Source organism: Pomacea canaliculata, linkage group LG4 (assembly GCF_003073045.1).
Source record: "Pomacea canaliculata isolate SZHN2017 linkage group LG4, ASM307304v1, whole genome shotgun sequence".
Classification (NCBI taxonomy): Eukaryota; Metazoa; Mollusca; class Gastropoda; order Architaenioglossa; family Ampullariidae; genus Pomacea; species Pomacea canaliculata.
This window is the reverse complement of record NC_037593.1, coordinates 18,036,663-18,062,571: the sequence shown is the minus strand read 5'-3', so window position 1 is coordinate 18,062,571 and position 25,909 is coordinate 18,036,663. Positions and strand designations below refer to the sequence as shown.

At 39.5% G+C, this 25,909-nt stretch overlaps 1 protein-coding gene across 3 annotated transcripts; it reads right to left on the bottom strand.

Moving 5' to 3' along the window:
- Positions 1-371: 371 nt before the first annotated feature.
- LOC112562889 (membrane-bound O-acyltransferase domain-containing protein 2-like) lies at positions 372-18,013 on the bottom strand. 3 transcript variants are annotated; one of them, XM_025236473.1, is made up of 13 exons: positions 17,817-18,013; positions 12,382-12,522; positions 11,395-11,540; positions 10,697-10,774; positions 10,003-10,095; positions 9,479-9,595; positions 9,100-9,238; positions 8,453-8,497; positions 7,279-7,369; positions 5,631-5,836; positions 4,368-4,565; positions 3,928-4,079; positions 372-2,808 (listed from the first exon to the last, which is right to left on the bottom strand). In XM_025236473.1, the coding sequence occupies exons 2-13, from the start codon at positions 12,457-12,459 to the stop codon at positions 2,658-2,660; spliced, it is 1,494 nt and encodes a 497-aa protein (XP_025092258.1). In that variant the 5' UTR covers positions 12,460-12,522; positions 17,817-18,013; the 3' UTR covers positions 372-2,657. The 3 variants fall into 3 exon arrangements, with proteins under 3 accessions (XP_025092258.1, XP_025092259.1, XP_025092257.1); XM_025236474.1 differs by lacking the exon at positions 17,817-18,013 and having other exon boundaries at positions 11,436-11,540; positions 12,377-12,837; XM_025236472.1 differs by lacking the exon at positions 17,817-18,013 and having other exon boundaries at positions 12,382-12,830.
- Positions 18,014-25,909: the final 7,896 nt, after the last annotated feature.

Genomic DNA, 25,909 nt, shown 5'->3' with positions numbered 1-25,909 from the left:
TAATTTCTCTGAATTTAGCCAGTCTAGCCGCAATGGAATGAATGCTTCATGGCCTTATCTTTTCTGGCTGTGGTAAACTTTGGATTCTTTTCTTCATACTCTGTCGTTAAATGACTTGAAACGTTTCTGCATTGCTTATTTATTGTTGGAACTTCCTGCTTTGCTCACTAGGGTAGTCCAGTGGCGTAACAGTTAACGCCTGTCACCAATACAGTGAAGGTTGGCTGTCCTGGGTTCAGCTCTCCTCTCGGGCACGTTCTTTCTCTGCAAGTTGCATCTTTACAGGGCCGGCTGCCTTGCTGTGATATAGCACACCAATTCCCCCCCCCCCACTCTGCCTTGCTCACTAATAGATTGAGTCTTTGTTTTTATTATTATATTATTTTAACCATTACAAAAAATAATAAATAACATATTCATTATTAAGCTCATTAAGCTGGATATAGGTGTGCAAAAAAGCAAAAAAGTCCTATAGCTTTAAAGACTATGTAAATATATGTTAAAAGGGTAATTATGTAAGATTTAATGCTCATTTTTAAAAGTTCAACGGTAAAAAACTAAGAACAAATCAGAGGGAGAAAAGTAAAACTCGGACTTATGATTAAGATGAAATAAAAGCCCTAAAAAAATAAATTTTGCAAAATTTGTTATACAGTATATTTAAATAAATGGCAACAAATGGCTAGTTAAGAACCATCCTAAAATGAAAGTTAAAATCCAGCTGGAGATGCCAGCAACTTAACTGGCCATCTAAGTAATAAAACTCAAAATAAATTAGATAAGCACAGAGGCCAAAATACATTCAACAACATATTCATTACCCTGACACTTGTAAAGGCACAACATGTAAGCACAATCACACCACTGTTGCAGGAATGATGTAGCAGACAAATCTACAATAAAAATTGCACTGAACTTGTAAATAAAACTTTATAAAGATGCTTCAATCAGCAATAGTTCTGCTTGCCTTTAAACATGGACAGAAAAACAAAGAAAGAACTGTGATGCATCTAGTTTTACATTCTAAAATAATGCCTATCAGTATGAGTATCTTCAGCTGCAAGGACTAAAAATATAAGAAAACATTCAGCATTGCTGTTCAAGCATCATAGACAATGCAAAGTATTCTTTGATATGTAGCAGCTCTTGCCCATATTCCTGCTAATGAAAGCTGGAAAAATAGAATACTTTTCTCCAACATTAAATACTATACCTGCTGACAAATACAGTATTTTTCCTTTTCAAGTGGATTAATAAGCACTTTACAAGGATTATTTGGCATACAACTGCAGCAGAATTGTCTTTTCAGATATGTAAGTGTCACCTGAGATTGGCATATCAGTATAAAGCAAAATGAAAATTGCATAAAAATGACAGCCCATGGCCAATAATCACCATATCTGTTTTAGTAAAGATACAGATTCCACTCTTATATGCTCCCTTCACATTCTTTTCATATTTATTTATACATCATTTATATAAACAAGATTGTAACAAAAGTAGAAAAAAAAGTTATTAGCATAAAATAATGTACCATAAACATGCACACTTTATGGTTCTGCAATTAAAGCTGAAATTCTTCCTTAAAACACTTAAAAGAATCAATAAAATTTAAAAAATGGTGTGAGAAAAGAATAAACCTATTACTGTCTTCACCAAGAAAAGGACACAAAGATTACTAAGATGACAGAGAAAGAAAAACGTTTCAATGGACACTCAAAGAATTAATGGGCTTCTGCAACCACAATACTCTATCATCCAACCCATACATTAAAAAAAATATATACAGCTGAAACAAAAAAAAGGCCCCAAGCTTCTATTTTTTATCCAAACTAGCTTCATAGCACAGGGCAGCAAACTGTCATGGTTTGCAATTAAAAGGGCATAGTATTGAGTTCATTCCTGAAATTTTACAAGAAAAAAGTGAACAGTCATCACTTAATAAACTGCAGATCCCACCCTCTCTGGTTTGTGCATGTCATTGTGAAGAAAGCTGTACATGTGCATGCATGCAACACACACAATAATGATTACAATGATACCAACCCTTCAAACCTATGATTTCAATTGTGAAAAGTTATTGACAAGCACATATCATTCATCATGTTTAAAGGAAGGCACATGCTTTAAAGAACCTTTCCCAGCCTATTCCGCCCCCCCCACCCCCCAATCCCATCTATTTAAAACCTGTAAAATGAAATATTGAGCAAATCGTGAGATAAGACATCTCTTATAAAGCTGCCAAATTTTAACATGCCACATTAATGTACTGCCCTATACACATGTACACTCACACACCCACACACATATGCACACACACACACATCCCTCTGTCATTACTTGGAACCAAGAAACTATTCAAGTCTGTTCTGGTAACCTAACAGGACAGCCAAGAAAGACCTCATTTCATATAGTGTCTTAGGTTTCCAACTCGAAAATTCCTCAAATAAATAAATTTTTTAGCTAATGGTACAAAATCACAGCAAACATCTAGCTCACCAGTACACATGGTTAACACATCCCAAAATCTTAACCATAGGTATAGCACTACCACTATACTACCTTTGTTTTCTAATGGAAGAAAATTTTTAATTATTTCACATATCCTTCAATGCCCTTCAGTCACTGTCAGTCGACCTGAATATTGGGAAAGAAAACTACGATGTTTTGACCTTGTTGCTATCCAGCATTGGGTCAGAATCAGTACCATGCTCTGGAGCAGGAGAGATCTTTATATGTGAGGAAGTGCCCTTTGGGAGTACCAATATGATCAGAACAGCAAAGATGTGGATCGCCCAGTACCATTGACTAGAAAATAAAAAACAAAGAGTGATCAGCAGACATGGTTATATCTCATTGTCTTTATATTTCTTGTATATCTGTATGTTTCTTGCCTGTCTGTTTGTGGTTTCTTTATGAACAGTGCATTGAGCTTGCATCCACAAAAAAATGTGCTTTAAAAATTCTATTATTATTAATATAAAGGTACTGCTATGGCTATCCAATCTTCTGGACATCAGTAGGCAAGAAAAAGGACTTGGTTTTAAGCTTGTAAGTACTTTTCTTGTCAAGTTACACATTATTTGTTGGTGTTATTTGACTTGACAGAATTACTGCAGGAGTGCTTAAATGTAAATAGGTCCATAAAATTACAGTTTTTATTTCAAAATGAAACAGCCAAACGGCAAGTTGAAGTAGGGATATGACATTGCTGCACTCCCTGCCGAGGTGAAATTACTGAAGCACATAAACTTAGTGGAAGCCTGTGTTTAAGAAGAAAGAATACTGTTGTCAGACTATTTAAAGATCATCTTTCTTTACCTCCCATTGATCATTATATGGCGTTTTCAGCCCCACCACCTAATTAATGCAACTGAATGCATTAATTCATTAGGATATCTTAACTTGGTCTCTTGCACAAACAAACAAAAAATGCAACTAACATGCTCTTAGAAATTTCTTTTTTTTTGAAGAAATATTTGTTTGTAAATTTGTGTAAATTGTGTTTTCCTCTGTTCAGTAAGGGTTCCAAATTCCATACAACTAAGGGGAGAAATAAAATGTTCTGAGTAATCTAATGCTTCTTGCTGTAGACGTTTGGTCTTCTAACTTCGATTGCAATTACTTTCGCCTAAACATTTTAGTAATACTTGAGACAAAATAGCTGACAGGTGCTAACCGTTATGGCATTAGACCTCGTGTCACAGCAGGGGAGGAGCCACAGATAAAGCTAAGACATATCCTCATAGTCAGCTTAATTGTAGCTCAGGCTTGAACAGGTAGCCAGTGAGGTGTATGGAGAAGAGATGTGACATGATTTTACTGATTTTACTCCTTTACATGAGTTAATGAGTTATTTTATCATTTGCCTTACAGTGAGAGTTTCACTTGTTTAATGTTTAGCATAAAAGTGATATGATGACTTACCTGTAGAAAAAGATGATGGGATCCAAATGTAAGAAGACAAAGGAAAAGACAATGTAGGTAATGGTGGCTTGGGTTGCTAGCAATGTTATCACATCATACACTATTTGCTTGAGCTTGCTTTTTTGGAAGTATGGCCGGATATTGCGGCGCACCTGAATAATGATAGAAATGTGCAAGGTAAATTTAAGAAAACGTGTAAAAATAAATATGCATTAAATATTACATTATATGCCTTATGTCAGTATTACCAACCTCATTTGAGACCTAGGTGCATTATTTTTACGCAGAACTTTCAACAGCATGTTTCCTTGTGTCAGGGCTGATTAACAATCAATATAATTGTACCATTATTATTATGACTTTATGATAAGTAGCCGAAGGGTTAGTGAACAGTAGTTCAACCTATTCCCTCTGTTCAGAGCAAAAGTAAAAACACTAACCTTTCGTGCCGCAACTGTGAAGACAGCAGAGGACAGGAACATGAAATAATATCCTGGCCACAGCCCATGCCACACAGCACTGAGGGTGAATGTTAGCAGTGTGGGATTCCAAGGAGCTCGGTCATAGCAGACAAACCGTAACCAGACCACAGTGCGAAGATTCCAGTTGTCAATATAGGTCTTGAAACTTGTTGCCATCTATAAAGTCACAAAGATTGTTAGGGACATTTTTGACAATAATTCTGAGGACTATATATATATTAGAAAACGGCAAATCTCAATTTTGTGTGTGTGTGTTAGAATGAGAAACTGATGCCTGCATCTAAGACATGGAAAACATTTCTCTTTCATATTCCATAATGAGTTAATGATGTTGATTGTGATGCATAATTTGATTACATGTATTATAATTACTACACCCTTTCATCTATTCTCCTTCAATAATCAACAGCCTCAGTTTTAGGCTTAGTAAAACAAGGTCATGCTCACTGGATATGACCTTGTTTTGGCTTTGCTGATGATAGATTGAAAATGCCTTGGCAACAAATTAGACCCAGTCTGGTTATGGACCAAACCATCTGGAGAGTGCCAAGCTGCTGTCATTGATTCCTTGTAATGATTTTGATGATGGTGATGATGATATAATCAACTCCAATCTTGTAAACTGAATCAGTCATTTTACTTCACAAAGAGGCCTTGTACTGATATATGCATGGTTTGTACACTCAACTATGGCATCACATAAGCATTTACTCACATCATATTATAGTTTTCCATTAACATAAAATCATAGCCTAGGAGAAGGGGCAACCTTAGGAATGTTTAAGCTGTACACTTGCACAGGGCCGCCAAATACCAGGGGCAGACATGCCAATGTATATTGAAAATAAAACAGAAAGAGAAAATAATGACACACCTAAGGGCAACAAGGCCAAAAGTGTTTCTTGTTAATTAGTACTCTGTTTTTGTTGCTAGAGTCGGAGCGGAGTAAGCTATGTGTAGTATGATAACGTTCTGCTATAATGAGAATATCATGGGCCACCACTTCGTTTTATTGACTTCGGCAGGTGAAAGGGCCACTGACTCTTTCTCTGCCCTGAGCCACCCCTGCTAACAGAGCCAACAATTAGACCAATGTTACCCAGAAACACCGAGTCACTTCACGATCATTCATCACCTAGAACATGTCATAGTGATTTAGACATGACCTTCAAATGAGTTCAATATCTTCAGTTGAAAAACAAGTCGAGAAGCATGACGCACCTCGACATGCTTGATGTGGAGATTTGTCAGAAGGTCCCAGCGTGGTTTTCCATTTTGGTCAAAGCCCGCAAAGCCGAAACCAGCAGCATTGTTGACTGCTTCAGCCAGTGTCCAACCAACATAGTACTTTGCTCGTTCACCTAGCAGGCTTAGATAAGCATGGAGCATGCGGTAGAAGATATTGTGTCGAGCAACAAAAGCTGGATCTGAAAAAGGTGAGAGATCAGTGGCATGGTGTGATAGCTATATGAGGTAGTACGGTTTTGCAAACCTCAACATCTATTCCTGCTTTATTTTATTGAAATTGTTTTAGATGGTCAGAAATTTTCTCATCTGTCAAGAACCTCGAATCAGAATCATTTTTCACACACAACTGTCTTTTGAGAATCATGTTAACTCTGTCTGCAAGTCTGTTTTTCTTGAATTGATCAGCTGTCTTAGACATCTCTCTGTTACATCCATAACGCAGCTTATGTTGGCATTTGTACTGTCCAGGCTCGACTCATGTAACTCTCTGCTTGTTGATCTACCTGACTGTCTGCTTGACATGAGCTCAGAACAATGCTGCTTGCATTGTATTCCACAAGTGGAAGGCTGATCATGGCACACCATTTCTCTGTGATCTGCACCGTCTGCCACTTTGAGCTCACATTGAATTCAAAATCCCCATACTTTACTATCACGTTTATTGCCTCACCCAAATCTGTTTGATTGTGTTTTATGCCATGCCAGCGACTAAGGCTATATCATGGTTCACCCCAATCTGTTAGAGCTCATGTTGCCCAACCAGTCTGGATGAGTGTGGGGAGGAGAATTTTTGTTTTCCACCGAAGAAGCAACTAAGGCTATATCAAGGCAAGGCAGCCAGTCCTATAAAGAGACGCCACATGCAGAGAAAGAACAGCATACCCGAGACAAGAGCTGAACCCAGGACAGCCAACCTTCAATGTATTGGTGACATGGCCAACTGTTGCATCACCAGACCACCTACCCTACCAGCCTGCATGAAGGTCAGTTCATTGTTCCATATATCAGACTGGACAAGTTCTCCTTCTCTGGCCCCAGTATTTGCAATGCCCTGCTTTTCTCTCTATATACATTGAGGATGCTGCATGCTTTCTGGTCTGGACTTAAATTTTATCTCTTTCTGAAATACCAGAAATACCTACTGTAATTGGTTTTTACTCTGATCGTTACTTTCTCCACAATCCCTCTCTTCACTCCTTCCTGTTCAGACGATGTTCACTGTGAATGTGTGTGTATGTCTCATTGTGATGCCCTTCTTTGTCATACCTACTGCCTATTGTATTTTGTAAAGCACATTGAGCTTGTCTCCGTGTGAGGAAACATGCTATATAAATCCTATTATTATTTAAGCTGAACTCATGCATTTCAACAGTTCAAACCTGTCTCACATGCTTGTATACTCAAAAGCAACTCTCACCATATTTTCATATCTTTAAAATGATTGTAAGAAGGTAAAATTCCACTACTGCCATATACACTTCTGAAAACTTGGTGCAACTAAGAATTGATCTTGTCCTAAAACAAGACAATGCCATTATCAAATAAGTACATAAACATTTCAAATTGTTTCCAAGTTTCTACAACCTTGTCTTGTAAAATGTTCAAATATATATGGACTTACCTAAGTGAGATTCCAGTGGAAAAAGTGTCTGAAGCACCACATAGACCACAGTCCAGAAAAAGGATGCCAACACTTTCTGCAGAACAGCTTTCTAGAAATATAAAGACTGTGCTTTGTATTAGTCTTGACAGCAACAAGAAACATGAATCAAAATACTATTTCATTTACCATACTAAAGCAGAGTGTGTGAGTGCTGTGCATTTCAGTATCAGGATATAGTTTGATTATGAATCACTCTGTCTGGTGAGAACCATCAATGCAAAGAAAAATGTTGATACTGACATCATTTTGGAAATAACTCAATATGAGAGAGAAAGTGAGAGGGTGTGATGCAGTGACCAGCAGCACCACAATGTTTATCTCCCTTTGCTCCAAATGACTACACATTTAGAGCTGATCTGCAAGTGCACGAAGTGCTAAAAGTAATTACACTTTGAGAGAATTCTAGCATTTATGGGACATATTACTTTCAATGTCTAGAGTGTTCTGTGGGATGATGCACATGTTTGAATGGTGTCAAGTAGATGTTTCTAGATTCAATAAATAGATTATAAGTACTGAGGTTGTGGGATGCATTTGCTCCCAAACTGATATCAATGTCAGATTGGAGAGTACCCTGTGGGACAGAGAGAGAGAAATGAGAAAATCAAGGGAATAAGACAGATGAATAAGTGATCAGAACAAAGTGAAAATGAGCTGTCGCCCTAAACAAGTTAGGGAAGGAGCATCAAGAGTACTGCAAGCATAAAAGTACAAGTGTTTCCCTACTTTGCTAGACTGATGGCAATGAATAAATGAATAACAATGACATAGATATAAATAAATAACAATAAAATAGACTCAAATGAAGTAGTGTATCCAAAGCTGACAGTAAAATTGACCTTAAAAGAGTTTACAGGAGATCCAGACAAACACTGCATACCTCTGCTTGTTCTGAATGTATTCACAATCCTTTAGCACTACTCCTACTGTCAACTTTAAATCCTATGATGTGTTATATATTCATAAAATCACAATAGAAAGAAAGGGACACAAACAAAAAGAGCTGAAAGACAATCAAGACATCCAAGCAGAAAAAGATAGCTAGTGCATGTGCACGCACACACACATCCCTAGTCTCGATCTCACCAATACACATACACACATGTATGGATATTTATAAAACAAAACTCACAGATGGAGACGGTATATGATGCCTACACTGGTAGTCTGGATCATCCTGGCATTGAAAAACAAAAAAATACTTATAGGATGGATACTGAACAACAAGCAGAAAAGAGACTGAAGGTTAATAAACTATATACATGTTGTTGAAGTTTTTGTTTAGTTCACAACTTCTTAAAATTTAATTTATTCTTTTAGCTTGTATACACACATTGCTACCAAAAAAGATTTCTAAACTGCTTGTCACTTTACAATCATTACATAAGGGAACAGTTGGGAAACACAAAAAGACATATGCATGCAAGCATATTTACATGTTTTACATCTAGAGTTATCTTAGGTTATTCAACTGTTATGGCAGGAGCATAAACTGTGAAACTGGTGTTTATATTAACTCAACTTGACCTAAGACACTAGATGCAAGCATTCAAAAAATTTCAAACCAAGTTTTCAAAATTCACATATACCATCAAACAAATATCACTGCTAATTAAGCTATCTTTAAAACTATTTCTAGCAAATGATACCTGCAGGAATAACAAATACAAATAGTTAGTTATTAACTTTTGTTGTCCTGTATGCATGTAAGGAATTGATTGCAATGATCTCATTTTTTTTTTTAAATCCCACATTTTTCAGGATTTTTTTTTTCCTTACATTTTCAGAAGCTGACTTCTGCCTGTAGTGTCTACCTTCAAAAAAATCGATGTACTCTTTGTAGAAACAAAACGGCCCAGCAATAACACCCTGGAATCCAAGAAGATAGCTGCTCAGCTCCAAGAGCCCTGGCTTTTTCCTTTAGACCAAAGTAATGAATTAGTTCTTTTGCACAGCTGATAAATTACATTCATCCATCCTTCACTCATTCTCTCCTCCTTTCTCTTCATCCTGATCTGTAAAATGCTGAAACCCTCAAACATTCTGTCTTCTCATTCTCATTCTGTATAAACATTGTTATTTTTTCATACATGAATAAAGACAGTCAATGAAAAATAAACCAGACCAATTTTTTTCTTTCTTTGAAACAGTGACATACCTTACAGCCAGTTGCAATCTTTGGTCAGAAAGTTTAATATTGTTGTTGTTGTGACGATGTCCATCTACCAGGTTGAAGCCCAGAGAAGTTATTTTTTGGGTAATAATAAGCAATGAACTGCAAAAAAAAAGCATTCAGTGGAAGGGACACAGTTGACTATTTGCTGAATCTCTTTACTTTTTCTCTGATGGTTCCTCAAAAGTATTTTCATGAAAATAAAAATAAATACCAGCAATAGAGCTTTAATGATGATGCTAAGCTTCATCATCATGAATACCTAAGGCCAGCTTTGTGAGGTACACTGAAGCAGAAAGCAGAAACAATGTAACGAGTTCTCAAACCCCACCCCACTATACTGCCCCCAGAAATATCTGCTCTACAAACTGCTGCCTTAAATGATGGTAGAAGACCTGGGCAAAAGGAATATTGTTCATATATCATTGCTGCTGCTGTTGTTTTTGCTGATGTTGATGCTGCTGGTGCTGTGAAAATTGTATCACAGAAAGAAACTGCACAGTACTCACAAGGTAAAATCGTAGCACCTGATTCTGAATGGGAAAATTATCATGTAGACGTGTCCTAGAATCAGACAGCCCATGCCATACACAAATAGGCCTCTGAAAAATAATATACTTTTCATTAATATTTTTGTTAAAATACTGAAAAAATATGAAATAATTAATGCATAAAATTTGAAAACTGAAGAACTCTGGACTGCCCTTTAAGTTGATTGTGACAAACATTACCACACAATGAAAGTACTATCAACTCATATGTTGTCATGTTAGTCTAAACTTGTGTTTGCCCAGTCAAACTTTCCCCACATAAGGTCATGTTAGTCTAGGCCTACATTTGCCCATTCAGACTTGACCCATAAATATTGTCATATTAGTCTAAGCCTGTTTTGCACATTTATAGACACTGGGTTGTTCTGGCTAACCTCTGTCCTTTCCTCTTTTCTTAAGTCCCTCTGTAGCATGTTTGTGTTTAGAGTTTTTAAATCTACCTAAACAAGACAGAAGAAACACTTCCACAATAAAGTAATCCACTAATCATAATAGGGCGTCAGCTTTCTCTTTTTTTTACTGTCCTTTTAAAAGCTTTTACAAAGAGATAAGACAGAACTAAGGGCAAAGGTTATTGTAGAAGTAGTGAACACAGAAGAATCTAGATGTAAATTATATCCCCAGATTTGAGGTCAAGGCTTAATCAACTCACATGTGAATCATCTGTGCTGGGCAAACAAGGATGATGACATAGCAGAATAAAGTTTCAGCCACCAGTAAAAAACCATCACTGGAATATGAAGAATACATAATGAGACCCTGCAGTGTGACATTCCTTCAAATGCAAGTCAACAAGATGGGAAGAGATATACTTTGCATCTGGTCCACTTCCTTATTAATCTAATTTACTTTATTTCATGTGCAGGGTTATCTCTTTTACTTTGGCCTCTGGCTGATTGCTCCTGACCTTGTGATCTCTTTCTCTTTTTATTAGACACAGCTTGGTTTAGCCATACATTTCCGATGTTAGTTCTAAGGTGCAAACAGTTGAAATGTTTGAAAAGATGTTTGTGCAATTGTAAATTGCTGATATTTGCTATGCTCATGGTATGAGGTTTTTATTTGTACATTCAATTTAGACGTCCTTTCAAAGGTGTGCCTCCAGTTTGGGACCCTGTGTCCATCCAGAAGGTGGCTTATTCAAGGAGTCCTCAGGTCTGTGGATAAAAACTGCACCTTTCCAACTAGTAAGCTGTCCATCAGAAACAGTTAACTGATTTATCAGGGAAGGTAAAGGTAGCAGAAGGAGAAGGCGAGGCTGTGTATTGCTTTGCCCTAAACACAATGAACTACTACCAAATCTGTACCTATTGTATTCATTTTAAATGTCCCTCACAGTCACATGCTCACCTTCCGACAACACAACAGATGATGGGAATACCAAACAACACCTGAAAAGCATGACGGTGATTGATGGATGCAGCTGGATTTGAAAGCCACTTTCTGGACACTGATGCCAGCAGTATGCACAAAAGCTGGGAAGCCACAAAGTTTGCCTAGCAGGACAAACATCCAGCTATTTCAGTTAAAACAGTAACAATGGAAATTTAAAATATTTATCTTAAACAGCAACACAGCAGGTGCAGCGTTTGAGAATTTTTCAGCTATGATTTATTATTTTTAGGAATGAACAGGCATGCAGGTGCACATCTATGTTTGTGTAAAAGAGAATTGACAATGTCTAGAGCCAGATGACAGCTACAACCTCTAGGGCATGTCTGTCGCATTTAACTGTCATGCTACTGCATCATGAAGAATAACAACACAACTATAACCTTCAATCTTTTTAATTACAATTAATCTACTAATGCATTAAATATGTCTTTAATCTGTACATAATCACCTACCCCTCTCCAAAACAAGTCCTTAAAATGAGAGAGAGAGAGAAAATATGAGATATACACTTAAACAATGAAAAAGTCACGCTCTAAACGAAAGTTTTTCGAAATGATTATAAACGGTCTGGGGTTAAAACAATGAAGCTACAGACGAAATATTTCATCCAGTAGTCTGAGGCCTTGAGATTCCCGCCCCTACTCCCACCCGCCAAAGCATAACATGATTTGCCACGCCGAGATATATAACAAACGTCCATGCACTAAGATTCCAGTCTCATGACTGACAGCTTTCCCTCTGCATCTTGTGAAATAACATACTCCAGTGATTGTGAACAATCCCCTGGGTGTACAACAGTACAGTCGGTAAGCAATGAGGCCTGAGTACACCTGCGACAGGGAAACAAACATGCTGAGACAGCGCTCGTTGTCTGAACTTAAGTCGACTTGTCTGAAGTTAAGTCGACTTGCAAACAAACTTCAGTTCATCTACTGACCTCACCTGGCTCACTGGAAGCCCCAGCAGACTAGCAATGCCTTGTAGCCACAAAATCCCATCGTACTCTCTGCCAACCGTCATGTCTGCATGCGGCCTATAGGTATCTATATGTTACCGCCAGGCTCGTCGTCACGCACCTCAGACCTGTAAGTGTAAACATCAAAGTCTATCTCATGTTCACAGACTAACGTCGCATATTTCTCTTTTCCCACAAGGGTCGAGAACTTATTCTATTTATACAAAAAACTGTACACCAGAAAGTTTCATATTAAACTAATTTCTTCCTTAATTAATCATTTGATTTCAAGAATAACTAAGTTTTCTGGCCCCCTCCAGGTACCCCAGGTCAAGCAGACGATTTTATGGATCACGTGATCCTCACGCATCGTATATAGTTTGGCGGTTTTTTTGTGTGTTTTTTTTTGTTTGTTTGTTTGTTGTTGGTTTTTTTGTTGTTGTTGTTGTTGTTGTTGGGTTGGGGTTTTTTTTTTTTTTTGTTGTTGTTGTTGTTGTTTGGGACTTTGTCGCGTCGGGGATCTACAGCTAGAAAGATTACACTTGACTCACTTTCTTCCACTCCCCTACCTTACCTGTTCTGTTACCTGTATATCTATAGCCAGAGGTATAGTCCTGAACGAGTTTTTGTTAGTGCATGTTCACAACAGTTTTTAACAGTTCGACCTATATATACCTTATTTCAAGATACGTGTTCGCTGTGGCAAATTCTGTCGCCATGATGAGCCCGAACGAAAACTAACATATATTTGAACTCATTCAATTCGAACGTATCGACGCGGTTGAGCTATTTAAATTATTAGTTATGAAGATGTTCGCATTCGTAGGTATACACGCTGTGTATATATATATAAGAAGATCGAGTATTTGAAAACTGTTAGCGGTGTAAGCAAGCATAAAAATGAAGATCAAGTATAGTTTTCCATGTTTATCCAAGCGAGGATCGAGTGGGGCTGATTAATCCTAACTGTACAGTGCTCGCGAAATATAAACACTTAATTAATGTCATAAAATATTTGAAATCGATCAGCTGAAATGCAATATATATGGCATTTCGGTCAGTTAAGAAATTGATATACTATGTCGACTGAAACCATATCGATCAACACTTATAATGAGTGGCATTAAAGGACTATACTGGGATGTATTAATGCATATTTACAGTACAGGTACATTATTTCCCTAAATCTGGGGAATTACAATCCACCCCTTCCATTTTGGAACTATACAGTACACCATCAAACATCACCATGCTCAGGAGGTCAGGCTGGTCAGCAGCACACACCTGGATATGTACCTGGATACGTCTATACGTACGTTTTTGTCTCGCTGGTACGATATGTTATTTTTAGCCTTTAAATGAAAAAAAAATTATTAGTGTGCAAAGCTACGATCAGGTATATATAGTCTTGTTGCTTTTGTTTCCGCTTTTTTTTTTTTTTGCGCCACGTGGCAAACGAGATTTTCGTGTTTGCCACTCTCGTGTTTGGAGTGGATCCCCCCTCGCGGAATGTTGTCGATCATTCCCCACTCTACCATCACCATAGCCGGTGGAAAATAGTCCGACCGTCCTCTGGGTAATCTTGGGAAAGATAAAGACTATAGGGACTTAACCCCCTATACAGGCCCGGATCAACAAACGATCATGTACCCTACATGCCGGCTTCAGGGTGATAACAAAAATGTGTTATGTAGAACCAGCAAGATAAGCTGAGAACTTGGTTATCCATTGGTGCATCGAACTTCCGGACTTTACACCAGTCCAGCAAAGTGAAAGAATTACTCACACATGAGCTAGAACGATATACCGGTTGAACATTGCGGTACTGGAAAAGGTCAGAGGTCAGGGGCCATAGTCTCATCGCGTCGACATTTTCCTGATCGCTAAACTCCAACGGCCCGAGAGCTGGCCGGCCGCTAGGCGAGCGCCATGCGTGCGAAAAATGTCGCCCGTGTAACCGCACTTCAGCAATCGGGCCGTCGACACCCTGACCTTGAGGGAATACCTAGGGAACTCCACGTGTGCGCATGCGCGAACCAACGTTTACCGAGAATCGAGAACAATGGAAGAAAAACATGAAGCAGACAACATATCGCCATATAAGAAGCCGAGAAAGGCGAACTGCATGACAAACAAGAAAATCTGGATCTTGTTAGAAGACTGAAGTAGTGTTCGTTATCTTCTCTTTTTATATATCTTGACTGTGCTTTTGTTGTTGTTGTTTGTTTGTTTTTGTTTTGTTTTGTTTTTTTTTTGTCAGGTAAGGTTGGAAAAGGTGTGCTTAATGAGTTCGTTGACAAATGAAATAATAGAAAGAAGAGCGCAATATGGCAGCGAATTGCAAAATTGCCGCCTTTTGTGGCGTAGAACATCGCAGTCTTGTAAGTTGGTTCAAGACTTGATACAAAAAAAAAAAAAAAAGCGACGTCCGCTCCGGACTCACTGACAATACCGAAGAGAATCTTCTTCTCCCCGCTCCCATCAAGTAAAAACACTCAGTCACACAACAACATTGAAATCACCATAGCTTTCTTTCCTTTGTTCTTCGAATAAAACAACCTATCGACACCAATTGCTTAAAAAAAAAAAAAAAGACCGGCCGGCCATCCCAGCATTGTGCGGCACGCCTCAGACTGTCCACACTGACAGCCCCATTAACTGGGATCTTTCACACCTCCCCCTTCCACCTAATTTTCCCAGGCCCTTTCCAGGCAAACAAAGCATTTAAAATAAAAAAATAGTACAGCACGTTGGTCAGCACACACATTTTGAAAGGTACCTGTCGCATAGAAACGAAGGGCAAGACATACTTGCAATGTCGGTGTGACACTGCGCCCTCGATTCGAAAATGTTAAAGCCTCCTGAATGTCGTCGACGATTTCCAGGATGTCAACTCTTCGAAATTTTAAGCGTTCGTATATCGTTATGTCATTCCATGAATCGATGGGATTACTTTGATCCCGAAATATCCTGTTTCTGTGAAGATTTCGGTCCGTGTCATACAGCAAAAACACCACGGCGGCCATGTTTAACGAGCCCTTCGCGAGTTACAGGCGCCAGCGGCCGTCTCTACACTTACAGGCCGAATCACCCGCCAGCGCAGCCAAAAGACGCGACATATTTCGGCCTCTAAACCACTTAGAGGGTGGTCGGACCTTTGATGGCCTCTAAGTGGCTTAGCGACGCGATGAGACTACGGCCCCAGGTAGCTAGGATTTGGGGAGACAGCAACTGAGGAGGGCCATTAGCTGTGGTACGACGGGTAGAACGCCAGACACCAGCATGTCGTGGGCGTTCTCGTATACATCAAAGACGTGCATGGGTGGATTGTTGTCTGTCTGCCAAGACCAACACTTAGCCTCTTGCGAAGTGATCCGCTGTTAGTCTCAGCGAGCCGTAACAAAGACTGTGAATAAACCGGAAGCTATGTCGTCTAATGCCTCGTTTTAGCTGTTAACTGGAAAAAAAATCGTCTGCCAGCAGTCCAGGGATATTAGTTCATGTATACATGTAGTCGGAGCTGTCATCAGCAGGCTATAATCTCCAATGTCTAGGTGCATGCTCCGACTTCCACGCACGAAGACATCGTTTCCAAAGACAGCAGCTCCACGACAGATATCCGCATCGGTATCGCGACAGCAACAGCGGTAATAGCTATAGGCTGGACAGTGTCTGCAGCAGCCATAACCTCAGGCAACAGTCAAGCGATGTAAGTTGGTCTGGTGTAGGCTATGTGACCCGACACGACACTTTGTCCAAGACTGTTCTTTGAAGTACGTCGGACGGAGGTCGACGCCGTGGTGGCTAGAGTAAGAGCTGGCTTACGAACGTGAAGGGGGGGGGGGATTTGGTGTTTTACGCCGTGTCAGCAACTGAGGCTATATTACGGCAAGCAGCCAGCCCTGTAAACAGATGCCACGTGCAGAGAAAGAACAGCGTGCCCGAGACGAGAAATGAACTCAGGGCAGCCAACCTTCACTGTATTGGTGACAGGCGCTAACAGCGCTAACCGTTGCGCCACCGGGCCGTGAAGGAGAGGACTGGTCGTCCTGTGCAGGACCTGCTCACTATCGCCCAAGATAGGTGTGATTAATTGCCAGCTGCGACCTCTGTCTTCAATATTGCTCCCCTCAAAGACCGATACCAGTTAATGAATGAATAATACGTTAATTAGATGTATCTGTGTACAAACGTGACGTCAGGATTCTGACCTATTTCTCTGTGATATTTGTAGACCAGTATCTCAAGAACAGAAGGGGATATTGACCCAGATCAATGGTATCTTGCACTGAGCTTCACTCAGTCATTAGGAAACAACTGGCACCTAACGAGACCTTTACTCTTCTTGCTCTTGCATGAGACAATGACAATGACATTTGACAATTGCTTTATTTTGGTAGGCCGTTAACCGATATTGGGGGAAGGGAGGGGGAAATCAATTATTGGTTCAAAATACAATGGTACAGAACCTAATGCCACAAATTAATTAAAATTATAACGTGCATTGAGAGTGCCAAAGTAAATTGTGTTATTAACAGAGAAAGCACAAACATTTTAATAAGTATGAACTCTCTTTAATTTAAAGTGCTTTATAACGGAAAAAAATCAATATTTCGGGTTAATGTTCTAGAGTTACTGGCAAATAAGATGGATGAACGAAACTGTGAAGGATTCTTACAACATTTTTCAGGAATGTACAACTGGCGTAGATCTTTGTATTTTGTAGTTACAATGGCAGCATTTTAGTGAGACAGAGACAAACCCCGTAACGCTGATTATGGCAGTTTAGAGTTGAAACACATAGGGGAAATCTGATTAAGGAATCTCTAAGATTAAAATGTTTTACCTCAATTAAGTAATTACTTAACACTAAAAATGGCGTAAATGAGTTGTAGAATGAATATCGATCACTACTTATTTTTCTGCTGTCACTTTTGCTCAAAGCAGTCTATGAGTCGTAGCTTAAATTATCTTAAAATTGCTTAACATTGCCTACCCCTTGACATACTCAGACAAACCAAAACCATAATAGTAAACTACTAACATGACATGATTAACCCATGTGACCTTTCCATTCCTATCTTATCATATCTTGTCATATATAACAATATATTTAGAACTTTTCTCGGCAGTCTATTGTAGGGGCAAATTAACAATTTTCAACCAATATGAAATACATCTCACATAAGCATTGACTAACAACGGGTATCAACTACATTCCCAGTGAATAGTTCCGTTGGGCTCTATATGCTGACACATTCCAAAAAAAGTTTCATAGCAAACAAAAAGACTCAATAACAGTACTATCTTCACTCAGACCCCGTACCTCAGAACTATATAAGCCCGTGCATGAGAGAGATTATGAGTATATCGCACCTTTTACGTGTACCAAGATATAACAAGACAAACAATTTATACCTACTTTCTTGTTAAGACAAATGTGTCCTCCAATTTTTGCGGCAAGACTTCAGCACGAAAGTGGTGCCATGGAAATGTAGTAACATCCAATTCCAGGTGTGTTCAATCTTCACAAAGCACCCGTGAGGAATAGCTCAATTTTGTGAACGGGACCAACGAAAATATAACTGTTAACGAAGGTCCTTTAACCCTTCTTCTGAAGGACAAGGATGGATTTCGTAAAGAGGAGTATTGTTAAAAGTATTGCTGAGACACTGGATGTCACAATCAAAGCTGTTGAGACATAGAAAGAGCGAGAGACTGGATTAGTAAACATGAAGCTATTGGCTGAAGATGGGTGACCTACAGACGACCTGATCGAGTTTCCTCATTACCAGAGATGCGATAATCCCCCGCAGTTTGTGTTAATCCCACACTCAGCTTCTTGATCACGACAGCCAGCAGTAAGACGGAGAAGTGAGAGCAAAGGTGTGTGTAGCGGGGCTTCCGACAGGTGTGTATGTTTATTAGCCACTGGCCCACATTGGTTTGAAATGACGCAGTACTGTCATCTTCACACCACCATCGGATTATAACTATTGGAATAGAGAACAGTACAATGAGACACACAGGTGAGAACTGAACAGTCCACACACAGACACACACGGGATGGAGGTTCAGGAAATTCATCAACGGGAGTGCAGCAAGCCATGCCGACTTTGCGGACGATCAAGCAATCACAAGGAAGATGATCACTGTGGCAGACTGCTTGGATTATGAGGTTCAGTTCTGGAGATTAATGGTCTTTTAACATGTTTCTAGTCAGCTTTGCCATGGATACTAAATAGTTCTCAGTTCACATGCACTCGGTCGCACAACGGACGTGTATAGGTAATACATACTCGTGGTCGCATCACGGAGCTTTATAATAATGTAACTCCGTGGTTGCACCGCATGCGAACTTTCGTTTTACAGAAAAAACAAAGAAGCCAATGAAAAAAACGAGTTGAAAAGTTATGTGCTGATGCTGTTCTCAACCATTTAAACTGGAGGATAAACAATCAGAATCAATCAGGAAAAAAGTCTTCTTCAGTTTTGCTATTACTTGACTTTGCGGGGAAGTGTGTCGTGTGTTGTGATTGGTTCTTACTGTTTGTATCATGACTTCCGTTTAATTATTTTGCGAAAGTATCAGCACAGAATTTTTCAGCGCAATTTAATTGGATAATTTTTGTCAGCCTTTTAATTTTTACCGAAATTAATTTTTTTCTTTGAAAATATTTACCTTTTAGTTTATTCTTCGTGCGATTCCTCTTCTTTGGAGGAAAAATCACTTCAATTTATGTTTGCTCTTGTACCTTATTTATGACCTTTAATCTTTAATTTTGAGGTTGGTTTGTAGATATTTCTGGAGTTCTATGCTGCTTTCTTCCAAGCGTAAAACAGAAGTGCGCATGAGAAGTGCGACTGATTTGGAGTGCATGCAAACTGAGACAGATTTAATTAATAAGCATTAGAAAAGCTGGTCTCCTCAAAACTGGATAAATGTTTATGATGCAACCACGGATTACATCTACCGCGAGAGGCTGAATGGGTGGCCATCGAGGCACACAATCCAAAATATATTAAAAATTAAATAATAAAATTATACCATCACAGGGTATGTGATCATTCCTTTAAGGAAGCTGGTGGTAAATACAAGTAATTTAAAGCTTTTATTTCTCAACTGTAACTTACAGTATAGAAATAATCTATTTAATCAACTTAATTAGCGTCCTTGTTTCTGATTCTCCGTGAATTTCACCTTTGACTTCAGCACCATGCAGTGCCTCCTCCGCTTCTACCAACTCCGGACTCTGTTTGCAGGTGTCAAGTTCTGCAACAACCGATGTGGCGATGTATCACCACACTATAATCCATGTCGCTGATGTAATATAACGCTTCAAAATCAATCTGAATAATCAAGCCACCACATCTTCAGTATTATATTGCAGATTGTGCATTCAAGTGACCACCGACTACATACCTTGAATTACGTTCTATTAATAACTTAGAATGTTTATGAAAGCCGGTGCATGGTAGATGACACTTTAGCTGCTGGTGACACAGCCAAGCAACAGTAGTACCGACTTATAAAAAAAAAAAAAAGCTATTGAGCGAGTTGTTTTAATGAGGACATCACTTATGAGAACAGCATATGACAGCAACAGAATAGTGTCATTGAAGGTTAGCAAAAGTCACAGAATCATAATCAAAGAAAGAGTTTTTTTTTTAAGTGTCAGCTGTGCAGATTGGAGGCCAAAGGCCGAAAAGTTTATACATAGCAATACGGTCATCACAGAATGAACAATTCTGGCAGGAATTTAGTTCCACTTCGAACTAATCAGGTAAAACTAATAGATAAAACGAAAGATTTTAAAAAAATACTAGGTTAGATAAATATAAAATTAAGGATATATGTTTTATAATTTTAATAGAATAACCAGGATATAAGATCTTGACAATGTCATTAAGGAGAAAGGGAACTAGAATAATCTATCCAAAACAGTTAAGAGGAAAAAGACAGCTATAGCCACCCATCCATTCCTTGTTTAGAAAAAAACCAAACGTGTGAATACAAAGGAAAGCAGCTGCTTTCAGGACAACAACATTGCTCTTCATCTAGCGTTACAATAATACCTCATCATTGATTTGTGGTTACAGATGACTCCATGATACCTTTGAGGGGAAAGGGCCTGTAAAATCTCTTAATCCCATAACCACTGTTACTTGAGCACACAGAGCTTTCAATCTGCTGGTAATGATATGATAGAGACGATAACAACCATGACAACCTTTAATTGATGTCGAAGAGCTTTTCGCGATCGACAATGCAGCCAACCATTCGTCGGCGCCACGTACGGAGTTTCTCTTTTGGTTTCATTTTTCTTTCCTCTTGGCAGAGTACACAGTGGTGCTCACACATGGCTGTCATTTCACACGCTTGGATGCATATCAACGCCACACGTGCACATTGCGGTCAACAACTTTAGTCTGCGATTGCGGAATCGCCCTCCTTAGCGGACGCGTGTATAGCGCTCGGCTGGTGAACCCTAACCTCCCCCGTGCTGTTCACGGGTGTGCACGTCATCGGGGTGACACAGATCTGGCTTGTCTGTTTTCTAGAGCTCCCTGCTCGTAGTCGCCTCCGTGACGACCTACTTTACAAGCTGCATGTTTTTTGTTTTGTTTTTTTTTTTTCTCCCTCCTGAAACGATCGCCTGTATCCGCGCGCGAGCGTGAAAATGAGTGTGTGAAAACTCTTCAAGTCAATTTACCACTCCCAGTACTTTTTTTTTTCGCATTACAACAACTACATCAAGACTGACTTATCTTAAAGTGTTTCTGTGTGTGTGGGTGGGGTTTCCCCCTTAAAATTACGGCTCGCATACCCTTGGACTTTGCTGTGTCATGGTATCGGTTGTGGTTCACAATGATATGTTCAACTCCATGGTGGGTTTGCTTTCATATCTCTCAACAATAACTTGTCAAGAAGTAACCAGAGCCACAGTATCTCCCTCACTTTATCTCTCTCTCACACTCTCTCTCTCACACACACACACAGCAAGAGAGAGAGAGAGCTAGAAGAATAACATTCGCTCGATAATATTTGTTTGTCACAATATGTAAATGTCACATTCGGTACAACCGGCAAATGGTGAGCTCGCTGTCAGAGTCTCGAGGACTAAGCAGACTCACCAGACGTCGTTATATCACGTCTGCACTCCAAGTATTATTCAACTGTCGCGAAAAACACTGACGGGTGTGTGATCGCACACATGGCGGTTAGAACTGAAGAATTGTAACTGTCATCGCTCTGATATAGTATTGTTGACTTGTAAACTGCCCAGACTTGCTGACATCCGTTACTTGCTCATGACTTGACAAATACCCGGCTTAACTTTCTGCCCACTCGACCTGCTTTCAAAGTTAAAACTCCGACCGTTGAGAGGGGACCGCCTTTGCACCCGTACTTGATAGGGTATAACTGTACAAGGTTAATTGACTATAGTCTCCAAACATCACACCGTGTCGCCAGCTCTTGTTTATGTCTTTGTGGCTCACATAAAGTTTGCACTCATCCCGACAGCAATGAAACGACAACTACTGAAGAGAATAAACTTCTTTTAAAAAAATAATTTATTTCCCAAGTGGAAAAAGGATTTTGTCTTGGTGTGATAAAAGCGTGCATCTTTTTACACCATAAAATATGGTTTTGCACACGCTTGCGCACACACACACACACAGACGGACTACCCAAATGGTAAAAACCTTTGTAAACCTTTATAAAATGTTTAAATTACTTTAAATGCTGTTAGGGTAGAACAGTCGTTGCTGTGTCACAGTCTGCGATTAATGGACAGGACTTCTTCAGCCAAGAATCTGGAGCGGAACCTACGTGTCCTTATCGCAAGTGCCCTGTAATGTTTTCCTGGGAGCATGTGTTTAAAGAATTGTTTGGGTGGGTGCGAAGGGTCCTGGATGGTCTTGTGAGACTTCTGTTTGAGGAGAAGCAAGGGAAAGCACGGCCAGAAGTCCTGGAGACTGACTTCACAGTGTGTTTGTAATGGTCCTTCCCCGAGCGGTTTTGCTATCATACCAGACGATGAGGGAGAAACAAAGGATGCTTTTAATCACAAAATGATGGAATCGTGCGACAAGCTCCTTCTGCATTCTAAATTTCTGCAAAATTCTTATAAAGTGCAGTCGCTGCTGACATTTTTTCGTGATGATGTATTCAGGTCATTTGAGACTGTCGTTTAAAGTAATTTGAATGTGACCTGTTTGACAGACTAGCCATCGAGGACAATCGACAGAAGTAGAACTTTTTCTTGCCTAAAATCAATTACCAGCTCCTCTGTTTTTTTTTGTTTTGTTTTGTTTTGGTTTGGTTTGGTTTTTTTTGGGGGGATGGTGGTGGTGGAAGGTAAGTGAGGAGAAAGGGAGTTGCACATTTAGAACGAAGTTGTTATCAACACACCTGTCATCTACACCTGTCATCTACTCTCTAGACCTTACCCCTGTTTCATCGATTCCAGAAATGGGGGCTTTAATAATTGTGTCAACAGATCTGCCGAAATACACTTGTTCGTAAAGAAATTGAAAAGACGGGAGAGAATACATCCCCGAGGGACATCAATATTCAGTTTTCTGGAGACAGACACCTTCATAGCGATCTTGGCAACCTGTGAACGGTTGAATAGAAAAGTCAAGTATCCAAAGACAGATAGACCGATTCACTCATAAAAAGACCAGCTTCTCATTCAGATTGTGTAGGATAAGGATGTTGAAAACTTTTGAAAAGTCCATATACGGGAAAGCAGCGGAAAACTGACCGCTCGAAAACCTTTGTAATAACAGATGTTATGACCACAGGACTGAAGTCATTCGTGTGTAACAGTGGTTTTCTTTGTAACTGGGACGATCACAGATGATTTAAATCACCGAGGCACGGACATCTACAACGAGCTGCTAAACATGGCAGTGAACACAGGTGTCAGTTGTCAGGATGAACGTCGAAACATAGTCCAGACCAGAAGTCTTCCTGCGGTTTTGTTGACGGAAAATGCTCCTCACCTTTTCCTCTCGAAATGGTGGCGAGAGGGGGTGAGCATCATCAAGCGGAAGCAGGGGTTTTCTCTGATGTAAACCTGCTGAAACACCTTTATCTTCTCAGCCAAACCGTAGGGGCAGTCTTCAATAATACCTCAAGTAATACCAGTCCAGTTTTTAATAACATTTACAGCCACAGATTAAAAAAAAAAAAAAAAAAATTGGTCTTTAACGGGAAAGAAACAATTTCAAGAAAGAACCCACACATGAACAGATGCAGACGATGATCTCATACTTCAATTTTCACAAAGCATGCCTTCTCTCACTCACCACAGACGATTCTTCCCATCTTCATTATTCTCATGTTTCTGTGATGCTTTCTGCTCAAGGCCAGTCGCTGCCCGACACCCTTCCTTCCTTCCCCCTTCACTCCTCGCACTCATAGCAGCTGCACTTGGGAATGAGTTCATTGACCCGGTCCGTGACAATATTATTATATTATTGCTGTTTTGTACATTTAAATCTAAAGACAATCTCAAGCAATATAATGACCATGAAATATAAAGTAAACATGATGAACCAGACAGTAAATATTCCGTAGAAACACGGCTTTGCACGCAAAAGGCGAATCAGAGCAAAATTTTTGTTTTAGCAGAAGTTAGCTTTGTGCACTTTTGAAATTGTTTAGTTTTGAAACATTGTAAGGAGAGGTTTTATTGTTGCTTTGTATTTCAGATCCCACTGATAGACATAGGTTTAACAGGTGAATGTGAATGGTTTCCACATACATGTGTATCTAAATAACTGTAGGGTAGGGTGGACGGAGAGTTAGTTGTTTTTTTTTTTTTTAATCAATTTTATATACAGTGATATTAATCGAGGGTGAATGAAGCATACATTTGCTCTTCTATTTTTAGTGGTTGCAATATATTTGGAAATGAAAATTTTCTGCACTTAGTTTAGAAATGTGATACTGTACTATTCCAGTGCTGTGCTACAGACTGTTTTCTGACTGGCAAAGCAGGCCGCCATTCCTGAATATAAATTCTTAAAAAAAGAAAGTAGCTTTATATTGCTCCGAAGCACCACTCATACATTTTTTATAGAATATGTTAGTTGTTGTGGACAGTAAAGCACAACAAAATGGTATTTTCTTAATCCTACTAGGCTTACGGAACGATTTTTGCTCATTTCACACACCTGCTTTGGCAACCTGGAAAACATCATCTCTGGCAGCTGGAACCAATAAATTTCCGCATACATACTCCTGTCGGTATACAGTTTCTGACTATGGCAGTCGCTGTCTTAGAACCCATACTTACAAAGCGTTTGCATGCAAATAAGTGAATAGATTCTATAGATTAATAATGTATCAAACCTCACATTTCGGACACATACAGTATCAATGGTTTTATATGAGCATCTAATAACTTATAATAGACTGAATATTTCATATTTCTAAGCGCCACATCCTTCTCATAAATTTCGCCACTTTACCGCGATAAATCAAAAGACAATATTGAAGTCATAAATATGTGTACATTTTTACTATTTCAACTTCTTTGCTTTTATCTTTCGACTTTACCTAAATGATTTTTGTCTTGTTCAGATTGACAACCGTTCGAAGGCATCAGAAGCTTGTTCTGCATCGTTCAGTTGATTCTGTAGCCGGAGTAGACAAATATCGTCTTCAAACAAAAAAAAAAAAAAAAAAAAAGAACCCTTGATGGGGAACTACAAACCGTGTTTTTTCCCTGTTGGTAACTTTAACTACTTCTGAAATTCTCATTCTTTGGGTCTCTTTTCTTCAGTAATGGTACTGTAACCGAGTGGTAAGGTGGGGTTGTATGGTGACAACAACAGTTCACACTCGAACCAAAAAGCCAGGAACAGTCAGGAGGTGTGCGACCCTTTATTCTCGTACAATGGTCACGGCTGGTCAATCGCCCGAGGCGCTAGAGGTCGGAGCTGTCTCTTCTTCGTCGTGTAGCTGTGCGCGCTGTCTCCGCCGACTCTGTTCTGATCTCTTCGTCTCAGCTCTGCCCTTATATACCTCTGGGAAGGGGTAAACTTTGCGATGCTCTGATACGGTCGGAACAACACGCCGTTTTACCCTAGCCAATCACCGCTATTTGGCATCTCTCACCATGCCCTAGCAGATCCCGCCAAAACTAACAACAACACTGGACTACCGGCCCACTACATCCCCGCCGACTCTTTCTCCAACAGCGTCCTCGCTGATGAGCTTTAGCTAGCAAGACTAGGGCTGGTATACAAGCTCACCTAATTATGCTGGCCTCGGGGGGGCTTCAAATATTTAAAACTCTAAAGAAGATCTGTTGCTGCCGCAAGCAACGCCTAGTCATATCAGCCGCTGGTACTATTTACCTAGTGGAGTAAAGATTTGCCTTGTAAACAAAATATCTGTACTACGCCTAACAGCTGAATCTGACCGACTGATTATTCTTTTCCCAAAATAACTGCTGCATGGGCACGAGGTGTATATAAGGGCAGGCATTCCGTCCA

Coding starts and splice junctions, on each gene's coding strand:
- LOC112562889 (XM_025236473.1), bottom strand. CDS start 12,459: ATGACGGTTGGCAGAGAGTACGATGGGATTTTGTGGCTACAAGGCATT. Junction 10,096..10,696: donor CCAGCACAGATGATTCACAT/GTGAGTTGATTA, acceptor ATTATTTTTCAG/AGGCCTATTTGTGTATGGCA. Junction 9,596..10,002: donor AGGTGCTACGATTTTACCTT/GTGAGTACTGTG, acceptor TTTTTTTTGCAG/TTCATTGCTTATTATTACCC.